At 39.3% G+C, this 13688-nt stretch overlaps 1 protein-coding gene across 1 annotated transcript in view; it reads right to left on the reverse strand.

Annotated features, from left to right (window-relative positions):
• The window catches only part of scat (VPS54 subunit of GARP complex scat), a 127871-nt gene that overhangs the window by 42790 nt on the left and 71393 nt on the right, over window positions 1-13688 (reverse strand). Inside the window, exons 13-15 of the mRNA XM_080280659.1 lie at window positions 11166-11260; window positions 8332-8460; window positions 6354-6492 (exon numbers count right to left, since the gene is read on the reverse strand). Of these exons, the coding sequence (XP_080136785.1) occupies window positions 6354-6492; window positions 8332-8460; window positions 11166-11260 (363 nt within the window). The remainder of the gene's footprint in view (window positions 1-6353; window positions 6493-8331; window positions 8461-11165; window positions 11261-13688) is intronic.

The raw sequence follows: 13688 nt of genomic DNA on the forward strand, positions 1-13688 counted from the left end.
ATGCTTAAATAATAAAACAATGTGTAGTCATGAAAGATGCAGAAAAATTATTTTATTTTATTTTATTGTTTTATTACTATTCTTTATGAAAAAACATAAACTGATTTACAATAGTAATACTGATCGAAGGATCAACAGTAGCATTTCCTTTATAAATATTCATTATATTCTAAAATTTACATTGAAAATACAATCTCTCTCTCTCTCTCTCTCTCTCTCTCTCTCTCTATCACTCGATATTCATGTCTCCCTCATCTAAACCTTCTTCTTCACTGGTGGAATCCCCCTCCCCCCATCCCGTTAATCCGATCCCTCCTCTTCCCTAGGCTACTCAGCTATCATTATGAAAACACACACACACACACACACACACACACACACACACACACACACGACGCTTAAGTAATAAAACAATGTGAAGCCTCTATTTATCTATCAGTGCCCAGCAGGGGCACACCAAGGAATTTTCTAAGGGGGGGTCTCCATTTGCCAGTTTCCTGAAGTTTACATATAAGTTTTATAGTTCTAAGCTGTATATATATATATATATATATATATATATATATATAAATTCTGATAGAATGATAGATTTTTTGGTAGGTCGTCAGTTATTTTAAAAAACGTGTGTGTGTGTGTGTGTGTGTGTGTGTGTGTGTGTGTGTGTGTGTGCAAATGTTGTGTATGTGGGCAAAAAGCTAGGTGAAGAGAGGGGATGGGGATGGATAGGAAGGCAGGAAGGATGATGTTTTGAGTTCAGGGGGGGTGGGTCTGCATGCTAGAGAGAGAGAGAGAGAGGTGAGGAGTGACCACTTGTCCCCTGGGAATGACCAGCCCCCCCCCTTCTCTCTCTCTCCCTCTCTCTCTCTCTCTCTCTCTCTCTCTCTTTCTCAAGGTTCTGTAGTAGTGAATAATAATGTCAATGCAAAGTATAACTTAACTGTGATATAAGTATTATAAAATAAATAAAACATTGGAATACATTTATTGAGAACAACTACAAGAAGTCCCCTCGAGACGTCAGCATGTGGAACTGTCAATAATTCCCTGTGGGCCAATTAACGTTCACCTTCATACATGTCTACACCCTTCTGCCACAATATTTCTCCTCATCTTTACTTTCCAATACAAAGCATACCATTAGTCATGATAATGATTGCACACACACACACACACACACACACACACACACACACACACACACACACACACGTAGAGGGATTCAACCGAGGAGGACGAGCGACATCGGCGCTCCGTACCGAACCAACACGGCCAGTGGCATTACCTAAATTAGTATCATTGCATGAGTCAAGCTCTGTACTAGGTTAGACTAAATGATTTTTCATTATTAAAAGGAAAAAAATAATAAGTTTAAACAAGACTTGTTCAAACAGGAAAGAGAAACAAGATGAAAGAATATGATGAGTCATCCGAGGCTTGTTTAGACTACAACAACACGGGGATTGTAAGTATACACTTTGCACTTTTAGTATTGCAAAATGGATACATACTTTGGTAGATTAAATTTGGAAAAGAAAAGGGATAAAGGTAAAAAGCAAAATGATGATTTCTACCAAGAACTGGTTGAAGTGGAGACTCACAATAGACTGGTTGAACGTGTACACACTCTAGAAATGGCTTTCAAAAATGAAATTGATGAAATAAAGAAGCAGATGTACTTGCAAAAGGAAGAAATAGAAAAACTAGGAAGGGAGGCCAATAAGAAAGACACAACCATCAGTGAACTAACAGTGGAATTAAGAACACTTAGGAAGAAAATGAGTGAAATGGCAAGTACAGTAGTCAATCACGAGAGTGTTTTGGAAGAGTTAAAAAATGACACAGAGGCAATTAGGCAAGTAAGCAGTCTTATTGACCAGAGCAGTGATATTGAGGAGAAGATAACACAGGTGAATGAAGCTGTGCAAAGCTACAAAAATGATGTGGAAACCACGTATGCTGAAATGGTGAAAGTAAAGAAAGACTTAGAAACAAGGGTGGAGGAAAAAAGCATTAAAAAGGAAGTGAAAAGAATAATCCAAAACAATCCAAAGTTAGTCAGAGATTCAGTAGATATAAACAAATCTATAGTAATCACTGGTATAGAAGAGGAAGAAGTAAAAAACAAGATCACATGAGACAAAAAGGAGATGGCAAATGTAATGAGCTTACTGAAGGAAGTATCAGAGGAAATCTGTAGTAAAGACATAGAGGAACACAAAAGGTTAGGGAAATATGAGAAAAGCAAGACAAGACCTCTAAAGGTGACTTTCCAGAGTGTAAACACTGTGAAAGAGATACTAAAAAATGCAAAGAATCTTATGGAAAAACAGGAGTTCAAAAATGTATGGATAAAAAGATGCCTAACACAAGAGGAACTGGAATTACTGAAAGAGAAAAGGGAGGAAGCAAAAACAAAAAATGAGGGAAGATCAGAAGAGGAGAAGAAATTTTTTTACAAAGTAATAGGATTGCAGGTACGAAAGTGGTACACAAACAGGATGGAATAAAAACGAGGAAGGTAGTAGAACCATGTCATGACAAGTATATTCACAAGATGATAAAGTTGATGTACTCAAATGTGGATGGAATGGTATCTAAATTACTGGAGATGAATGATTATGTCAGAGAAAATGAACCACAAATAAAATGCCAAACTGAAACAAAATTAACACCAAGGATATCCAATGACATACTAAACTTAGAGGAATACAATATATGGAGAAGAGACAGAAATTTAAAAAAAGGAGGAGGAATTATAATATTAACTAAGAAAAATCTAAAAGTCAATGAAATAAAACTAGATATACCATCACAAGTAGAACTGATTGCAGTAGCGATCAACACATCTGAAGGTAAAGTAATTGTAACCAATTTGTACATGCCACCCAGATCAAACACATGGGAAAGAGATGAATATGAGGACCTGGCAGAGAGTACAATTCAGAGTTTAAGATCATTACTACATAAAATGGAAGAGAAATCAGAAAGGATTATACTAACTCGGGATTTCAATACAAATATAAATTGGAATACTCTAGATATAATTAGCCAAGAAAGCTGTTGGGACCAAAAGCTCTTGGATCTCGTACAAGAGTTCTTCCTAACGCAACATGTGAGGGAAACCACCAGAAAAAGAGGACTTGATGTACCTTCAGTGCTAGATCTAATATTTACTAGCCAAAAAAATGATATTAACAGTTTAATATATCACCCTCCACTCGGTAAAAGCGATCATGCAGTACTAAATTATAACTTCAGGATAGCATATGACATAGTAAACAGCAATGACAGTTACAAAAAGAGCCTAAACTATAAAAAAGGAAATTATCAAGACCTACAGAAGTATTTCTTAGAAGTAGATTGGGAAAATGAGCTTAGAGGACAAGATTTAAATGCTGTATATAAAAAATTCTGTGAATTTTATGAAATAGGAGTCCAGAAGTACATCCCACAGCACAAAGAAGCAGATAAGAAAATACAGAAATGGTTCAATACAGAATGTAAAAAGTCAAAAGAAAGAAGAGATTTGTTGTGGAATAGATACAGAAGACATAATAGTGAAAGGGCGTATAATAATTACAAACAGGCAAGAAATGATTATACAAGAATAAGGAGGGAAGCCCAAAAACAGTTTGAGGAGGATATAATAAATAAAAGTAGTGATCAACCAAAGCTGTTTTACAGCTATATCAGAAGCAAAACCAAAGTAAAAGATATAATACAATCAATTACGGACAAGGAAATCACTTATACACAAGAGAAGGATATTTGTGAAGCACTAAATAAGAATTTCCAATTAGTTTTTACAGAAGAAAAAAATTTTGAGAGAGACTATGTGGAACATGCATGTCCACACATACTACCAGATATACAAATAGCAGAAAAAGTAATACAGGAGTTAAGTAGATTAGACAGAGGAAAAGCAAGTGGTCCTGATGAAATTTCATGTTGGGTACTACGAGAATGTGCAAAGGAGTTAAGTAAACCATTATTTTTAATTTTCAAGAAATCCTTGAGTCAAGGTAAACTACCTGATATTTGGAAAAAAGCAAATATTGTCCCCTTATTCAAGAATGGAAATTGACAAAATCCACTCAACTACCGACCAGTATCACTGACCAGTGTTGTAAGCAAGGTATTAGAAAAGCTTATAAGAAAAGCTTGGGTAAATCATCTAGAAGAACACAGTATGATAACAGAAAGACAGTTTGGTTTCAGAAAAGAAAATCATGTGTTACTAATCTGTTGAGCTACTATGACAGAGTAACAAACACAATACAGGAAAGGGAAGGATGGGTGGACAGTATCTATTTAGATTTCAAGAAAGCTTTTGACACCGTACCACACCAAAGACTTTTATGGAAACTGTACCATCAAGGAGGAATTCGAAGCAAACTGTTTTGTTGGATGCAAGACTTTCTCATAAAAAGAGAAATGAGAACAGTACTAAGAGGAAACTAATCACTAGAAGTGACTAGTGGAGTACCACAGGGGTCAGTGCTGGCACCAATCATGTTTTTAGTGTATATAAATGATATAAACAGCAACACTGGAAATGAGAGCTATCTGAATATGTTTGCAGATGATGCAAAAATACAAAGGACAATTACTAACACAGACTCTTGTAAAGAGCTACAAGAAGAATTCAATAAACTTCATGAATGGAGTAGTACATGGCAAATGGAATTCAATGTGGACAAGTGTCATGTAATCAAGTTTGGTAAAAGTGGAAAAAGACCTGATTGGGATTATAAGTTAGGAAATAAAACCCTATACACATCAGAAAGAGAGAAAGACCTAGGTGTGATCATCAATAACAGACTATCTCCGGCTGACCACATCAGTGAGAAGGTACGGAACATGTATACACTGCTTGCAAATATGAGAATAGCATTCACATACATAAATGAAGACATGCTAAGAACGATAATATCATTCATTAGACCAACCCTGGAATATGCATCAGTAGTCTGGAGTCCTCATCTCAAAAAGCACATAGACAAGATTGAAAAAGTTCAAAGGGCCGCTACAAGATGGATACCAAGCTTAAGGGACCTAAGCTACGAAGAAAGACTAAATAAACTGAATCTACCAACACTACAGGAGCGAAGGAAAAGAGGTGACATGATAATGCTATATAAGTGCATATCAGAGAAGAAGAAAATAGACATAAATGATTACTTAACATATGGAGAAGCATCAGCAAGAGGACACTGGAAAAAACTTCATAAGAAGAGAGGTGATAAAGACGTAAGGAAATTCAGTTTCCCAAACAGCGCAATTGATCAATGGAATGCACTACTGAATGAAATAGTGTGTGCCAAAACAATTCACAAATTTAAGGATATGTACGATAAATATGGTTTAAGACACGGGACAGTACGAGTTTGACTCATTCCTGTAATGATACAATTAGGTAAGAACACACACACACATGAGAGAGAGAGAGAGAGAGAGGGTAGAAGGGGGAGGGAGGAGGGAGACATGAAAGGGTGGAAGCAGAGGTTTAGAGAGAGAGTCAGTCAGGAGGTGCTGTGACCTGAGATGCCAACTTACAAATTCTTGATGACAGGCGAATCAAGCTCAAAAAAAAAAAAAAAAAGTAAAATAAAAGGAATAATATGCTATTAAATCTAAATATACAATGAATAACTGGTCCAATATTTTTTGTTTATTTTTTGCACTTTGTAACTCAAAGAAAAAAAAAAAAAAAGTTGCATCCAAAAACAGGAACCACAGTTCATATTGACCTGTGAGCATAGTGGGTCACTTATACCCATTCATTCATTGTGTGTGTGTGTGTGTGTGTGTGTGTGCCTCTTGCCCTCAGTCCTTGTCCCTGGCCAGCCTGTATTCCCACAGGTCGTTAAATCAGATGCCTTCGGCCTTTGACAGTGACTTTGGAGTAAAATAGACGATATTCTACATTCGTTTTTCCTGAGACAGACTATAGTAGCATTATGTGAGCAATACACCCCAACCACCCCTCAGATGTAAATCTTACTAAGTTCCAACTAACTGAAGCACTTTCACCCACAAGACCACCTGGGATCATTTAGTTGCATTTACCACACAACACTTCCTGGCTTACAGTTAACTTTTTGGTTTGTCATTCACTGTAAAGTCACATGATGACACCATTATATCGAGTGAGTGGATAGTAGGCACCCCCATCAATTTTGCTTTTCTAACATATAATCATAGTGAAAGTAATTTTTCTTCTATATTAAAACTTTCACTGATATTTTTGGCACTAGTCCAGTACCAAGAAAATGTCAAATGCTGTGCAAATTTGAGATTCTCCCAAATTTCAAATACACCAGCTTACAGTATACTGTATAGTATATCCTCACCTGTCCTTGCAAACCCATCCTGAATGATATACTCTTCCAACCACACACTTTTTCTGTGTCGGCCACAAACTCTTCGATGATCCGGGACAGTGTTAAGAATTCGTTGGCTGTCATCTTATCTAAACCATGATCTCTGGACCTGGAAAATTCAGATAGTGTATAGTACTGTGTTAAGCAGGAGGGTATGAAAACACTCTGATTTACTGCACTGTGATAAATGAGACAATTAATCAAGATACCATTATTATCCTGAAGTTAGCAGCTCTGAACATGGTACTGACCTTTAGTTCTGAAAATCAAACCAATCATAGGTAATCCACTCGGCCAAATATTCTATCTACCTATTATCCAATCCTTCAGTACCCCATCATTACTGTAGAAGTACAGAACTAAGCTGCTCAGTCAAGATATTTAAGGCAAGAGAGACCTGCCACTCACCAAAGTGGCATTATGTGAGCAGAAACTTCAATCAGCCTTGGATTTAATCAATTTGGGGCCAAATCCACTTAGAGTGTTTTAACCCACTCAACCATCAAGCATCCACTTGATAGCAATATGGTTACACTCAAGGATAATAAATGATTTCCAGGGTTACAAGAAATAATTAGCTTGTCACTCAGTGTAGAAATGAAGGAGAATAGCAAACAGGCAAGGCAATAACTCAAGAGAATGAAGCTAGTGGCTTGCCAAGACAAAAAGAGTAGTTTAACAATCTGTAACAATCAGTACAAGAGCTGGGAGTACAAAATAAGCTGAGCGGTGCAACATGACGGATTATGCATGGTACAGTACTGTGCTGTGCACTATTACTGTATTTTTAAATCTTCCTCAACAATGTGTGCCTCAGACTTCAGACTGCATCATAAGCAGCAACAACACTTTCGCGGTCTTTGGACGTGGATTGGTGTCCAACCTGAAAGTGTTCAACCAGTTTTTGGATGCAGATCCACGTCCAAACAAACAAATATTCACCATAAATCAGAAATTGCATCTAGCATCCTGAAATCTGGTCCAATGTTAGGACTGAATTTCCAGTTCGATAATACTATTTTCATTCATGGAAAAATTTGAAAACATAACCAAAAAACAATTAGAAAAAAAAGTGGTACAAACACTCTTATGTGCTCTTTCAATTTATACTCATCATAACTATTTTACCTTATGAAATATCACTTTCTTGTTCTTTCAGCTTATTCTACAAAGTCTCTGCTTTCTAACAGTATAAAAACAAATCCACTAATCCAAATATTTGGGGGTGAAAAAATTATTGGAACAGAAAAAAGTGAGCGCATGCCAGGGGTGGACCGAGGGAGAGCTTGGTGAGGGTAAGCCGGAGGATTCTGCTGGCTGCAGATGGCTTGGACCACCAAAGTGTTAACACTCCTGCCATCAAGTACAATGAATGCATGAAGAAAAAACTAATCCTCCTGAGTATGTAAAACTAACAACTAACAACAATCTCATATTACCCCCTTCAAGATTTAAGGGCCCAAGGCTAAGCTACTTCACTCCAGAATGATCCTTGGCAGTAAAGTATTAGGCCATTAGTGAACATGTATATTTCACAAAAACAGTGGGAAAAGGATACACAAAAATTTAAAAATTGTAAGTCTGAAAGCCATGGACTAGTTAGGCTGGATTAACTGACTGGTACTGGTACTTTCAACTTTGTGGTACTGTAGATCCTGACATTTAAACCGACATTTCAGGCCTAAGTTGTCTGATGGCAGCACAATAAAAAATAACCTAACACAGAAATTTTACACAGGAGCTTAATGAAGATGGTTCTGACTTTTCTTTTACTCCAAGAGCCCTCATCTTCATAGAGTAAAAGTGTCTGACAACAGCATACAAAGAAGGTCAACCAAAACATTTTCACAGCTGTCACCAGATGTCTCCTTTCCTGAATGAAAGAATGTGGCAACAGAAACAATTAATTAGTTAAGAAATCACCACTGTGTGGGATTTAACAACTCACCTGGCATGGAGTAATTTGGCACAGCGGTCATGTGCATAGTCACATGTGTCACACAGCACCTTCCTCAGCCCTGTCACCACACGTCCACATGCTGCTTCACCAACCATCGCCTCACCATCAGAGCTGCTCCTACATCCATAACAACATCAACATTACACACCATCACCATAATCATCATCTTTAATCGGTCCCATCAGGGCAGTGGGACATTACAAAACACATTGACACTGTCTGTACAGACCATAATGATCACATGCCCACTGACAACCTCCTCAGTCATCACTTTACTGTCACAGCTGCTCTTACACTCACAACATGGATGGCAAACACAAACAAACAATTCTCATATACTGCCATGGCACATCCATACACCAATGCATAAACTTCATGACCATCCCCTCACCATCACCAGGGGCATTAGACACAAATGACCATTTGTTATACAAAACTATCACATACCCTTAGGTCCACACACAGCTTCCACAGCCATCACTTCACCATCATCAGGGATTCTAAACACAAACGAACATCTTTCATAGCACTGTTCAGACATCAAACACCCACCCACCAACATACAATTGAACTAATGAAATTACCACCAAGAAAAATGAAGATATTTAAAAGCCTTAAAATAACAGAACAGCGCAAACCTGAAGAGATGGAGGCTTTGTACAAGGAGAAATCAGATGTTTGCTTTAAGAGACTCAAACAAAGAATAAACAAACAACAAAAGTGTAGTGGTCAAAACAGTGGAAGAACCCTGCTTTGCTTCATTTCATTTATAAAGGTTCCAATATCCTTGCATGCATCAGTCTTGGTCATCTACTGGTGGCTTTTCATGCTGCTTGATCTGTTGCAACCTCCTTGTTCAATTCCTTACCCAATGTCTTTATCAGGCTCCCTCTCACAATTCTTCCTTCACCGTTCACACCTATCACCCTCCGCACCCAGCTGTCATCTTCCATCCTCTCCACATGCCCTAACCATCTCATGCTACCCCTATTCAGCACAAGACAAATACATTCAGATCCCATCCTTCCTCTTAACTCATCATTCCCAATCTTGACCCTCTCAGGCCTCTCATTCAAGGATGCACTGCATATCTACCTAATTATCTGCATCTCTGTATTTGAAGCCTGCGTATATCCTTTTCCTTTACTACCTGGGCCTCACTAACGTACAGCATTACACTCCTTGCACATGCTGTATATAAGGGCCCCTTACCATGGAGAGAGAGCCCACTCAATGTCAGGAGGGCCAACAACTCCCTGAACTTTTTCCAACCACTACTTATCCTTGCTACCAAGCTAGATTCAACCCCACCTCCAGCACATAACATGTCCCCCAAACAACAAAACCCCTCCACACATTCAAGAGACTCCGCAAACAAGATCAATCCTTTCCTGCCTTTCAATCTCTGTATGCTCTCCCCTAAACACTACACACAAGAAATCAGTATTATTTCGCAGTCTTCTTCTAACAACACTACATCTCTTATGCACCCACTTATTGAAAACACTGCCAAAGACAGAGCTATTTTCCACACACTTGTAGCAAACTACACATGGCCACACCTCTGCTCTGATAGTACCATCATCAGCCCTTGATATCATCACTTTTGTTTTTTCTGCATTTACTCTCAAACCCTTGTACTCCATTCCATCTCTCCACCTCCTAAAATTTCTTAATCTTTCCTCCATCTCCCTCTCATTCTCTGAAATCAACATCATCATCAGCATGCATCTCCCATGGGAGTCCGGTTTTGAAGTCACATGAGAGAGCTTCAAACACCATGAAAAACAATAAGGGGCTTAAGACATACCAATATTCATGGAAAACTCATCACTCAAACCTCTATTCACTTCCATTTGGGTGTGAGCACCCCAGTACATTGCCATAACCATTCTGACCAGCCACTCCTAAATTCTAAGCTTTCTCACTGCTCACTTCACCACCTCCCTAGGAAATCTGTCAAAGGCAATCTCCAAATTAAAGAAAACAAAGCACAGCTCTTCTTTCTGATGTATTTTTACTGAAGCTGTGGTACAATGAATAAAATACTGCATCAGTGGTCCCTTTGTCCAGCATAAACCCAAAGGTTGCTCTCTGTATTGCATCAGTGGTCCCTTTGTCCAGCATAAACCCAAAGGTTGCTCTCTCTCTCTCTCTCTCTAGCTATCAATTTATCTCTCAGTTTATATCTACCTATCTATCTTTCCATCTCTTTCTATCAGTTGAAGTAGTTACATGATGCCAGGAATTCCCCTAGCATAAGTGAATATTAATTCCATATGCCTCACTCTGTCAAAGGCCGTTATCAATTTTAGGGTGCTTGGAACTGAATTAGTCAAGTAAAATGTTCCTAAACAACTGACTAAGAAAGGCAAATTATAAATAAGGGATTCAATCAGTGATGGTTTAAGCACAATCTATACATATGATGAGGGGAGGTAAAATTAAAATAACGGATTCAATTCAATTAGTGATGAGCTAAAGCACAATCTACAAATCTGACAAGGAGAGCTACAACTATATATCAGGGATTCAATCACTGATGGGTTAAAGCAAGTTTTACTGATCTTTACAAGACTCACTGACATGTCATCAAAAGATGTCTGCTAATACCATCACACCAGTTCTGAATGAGACAATGCTGGCAGTTACTCAATATACAAAGTGGTGACATGTGAAGATGTGCAGACACATACAAGGACAGATGGGTTCAGGGAAAAGACTGACAAGTTTATGCTCACAGTTAGCTGGAGTTGGATGCACAAAAGAAAGATACCATACAAAAAGAAAAACGCAAAGTGATGTATAGGCAGGTCACTTACATGGTGACTAGAGATGCTGCCTGAATGCCCTCCATGACTGGCTGAGACTTCCCTGCTCCTGCCTCCACAGTTTGTTCCATGACTTCAATTATGCCCTGAAATATAACCCTCAGTTACCTTACATGCTCTATGATCAGCCATGTTAAACTTTGGAAATTATCCAATAACTGATGACAATGGTTAAACAAATATCAATAGTTACACGAGAGATTTCCGTGTCTCTTAATCCATAAATATTCATCCATTCATCCATCATCCAATCCTATGTTGCTCCATGAAGAGCGTAGGAGCAGGGGTAGGCAAGTTGGTCCCAAAATTTAAGATGAGAGTAACCAGCCTCACTCATTTCTGAGTGGCATGACATGAACAATAAACCCCAACCACCCTTTGGATATAAACCTGCACTGGCTCAATTCGATTGGAGCGTCCTAATTACCCACTAAACCACCAGGCGCCAAAATTTGGTTATATGGTTACCACCCAGCGTAGAAAATCGTTTCCTGGTGTATAGGAAACCATTTGGCTTGTCACACAATGAAGAGTCACCCAAAGGCAGAAGGAAGAGGAAAGAATGAAGGAATGAAAGACAGATGGAGGAGTGAAAAGTCACCCGCACGCAGAAGGACGAGGAAAGAATGAAGGAAAGAGAGACAGAAGAGGATGGAAGGAAAGAAGGATGGAGGAGAGGAAAGGGAAAATACCTGAGAGCAGCACTAAACTGAGTAAGTGGCCCATAAAAATTGCTTAGGATTTGGAGAAAGCATATGACAGGGTGGATAGACAAGGATTGTGGAAAGTGTTAAGAATATATGGAATAGATGGGAAGTTGTTGAATGCTGTGAAGAGTATGTACGATGGTGCGAAGGCTGCCGTGCGTGTGGATGGTGAACTAAGTGAATTTTTCTCTCTGAAAGTTGGTTTGAAACAGGGATGTGTCATGTCTCCATGGTTGTTCAATCTGTACATGGATGGGGTAATAAAAGAGGTACAAGGTAGGGTAGTGGATGTTGGTGTGGCCCTGGTGAGAGAGGATAGTGTTTGGAAACTCCCTGTACTGTTGTTTGCAGATGATACTGTGTTGTTGAGTGAAGACGAAGGGGAGCTGCAAGGCTTGGTGGATGAGTTTGAGAGAGTGTGTAAGAAATGGAACCTAAAGGTGAATGTAGGGAAGAGTAAAGTGATGGTCTTTGAGAGAGGTGAAGTTAGTGAATGTACAGTGAGGTTGGATGGTGAGGAATTGGAAAATGTGAGTACATTTAAGTATTTGGGTAGTGTGATGAGTAAGGATGGAAGTTTGGAGGGTGAAGTGCTTGAAAGGGTACAGCAGGGAAGAAAGGTTGCTGGTTCTTTGAAAGCAGTGATAAGAAACAGGGAAGTGAGCATGGAAGTGAAAAAGTTACTACATGACAGTATTGTGACACCAACTCTAACGTACAGAAGTGAAGCTTGGACATTGTTGGAAGGACACAAGTCAAGAGTGAGAGCAGTGGAAATGAGTTATTTAAGAGGAGCCTGTGGAGTCACATGGAGAGACAGGCTGATGAATGAGGATATAAAGGAGCGTTGTGGTGTGGATGTGGATGTGATAGGAAGCGTTATGAGGAACACACTGAGGTGGTTTGGCCATGTGGAGAGGATGGAGGGTGAAAGACTGACGAAGAGAGTATATGTGAGTGAGGTGGAGGGGGGAAGAGAGAGGGGGAGGCCGAGGATGAGATGGAGGGATGGGGTGGAGAGGTATATGAGAGAGGGGGGTGTGAGTTGGGAGCAGGGCAGTGAAATGGCGGGGGAGAGGGTGACTTGGAGGCGATTTGTTTGTGGCCACCCCAAACGGGATTGAGGCATCTGGCAATAGATAAATAGATAGAAAAATCCACCATGCATCTGGTGCAATGTGCGTGCACACACACACACAATCTGAAAGTTGTTCTAATTGATTTTCTGGTTATTCTGTCTCACAAAGAATGCAATGAAGTAAGTATAAAGTTTTAGATCGATAGGTGCCATAGTTTTGCTGTTAGAATTTTGCTTTTGTAAACTTAGAAGTGTTTTTCAATAGGTTCTACTTGTTTTTGTCACTTAAGCCCAGTCTATCTGGCCAAGCAGACCCATCAAGCACAGGCAAGCAACTACTTCCGTACAGCTGTCCTACAGGTACAGTCAAGTGCATTCACTGTGTATGGTTCCTTGTGGTTGACAGTATCTCACCAGGGTCAGACCAGATTCCTTCCCATGGTGAGGTGCAAGGAAATATAGGGAGGTCAGGCTCCAGGGTGGACACCACAGCTGCATCATCCAGGGTGCACAATTTCAGCTATGAATTATGCAGCTATGACATGCAAAAGAATAGTGCTGGGACAGGGGTAACCAGATTTCCTGGTCAACAGAGCTACAGTATACATCAGCTTAGCCTGGGGGGAGGGGGGAATTTCGTGTTGCTCTGGGTGTCTGCCTTTTCCTCTCTTCCATCCTTCCTCTTCTGTCTTTCTTTCCTTCATTCTTTCCTCTTTCTTCTGACCATGG

This window comes from Coenobita brevimanus, chromosome 86 (genome assembly GCF_032717465.1).
Source record: "Coenobita brevimanus isolate Jiangsu-jjx chromosome 86, ASM3271746v2, whole genome shotgun sequence".
NCBI lineage: Eukaryota > Metazoa > Arthropoda > Malacostraca > Decapoda > Coenobitidae > Coenobita > Coenobita brevimanus.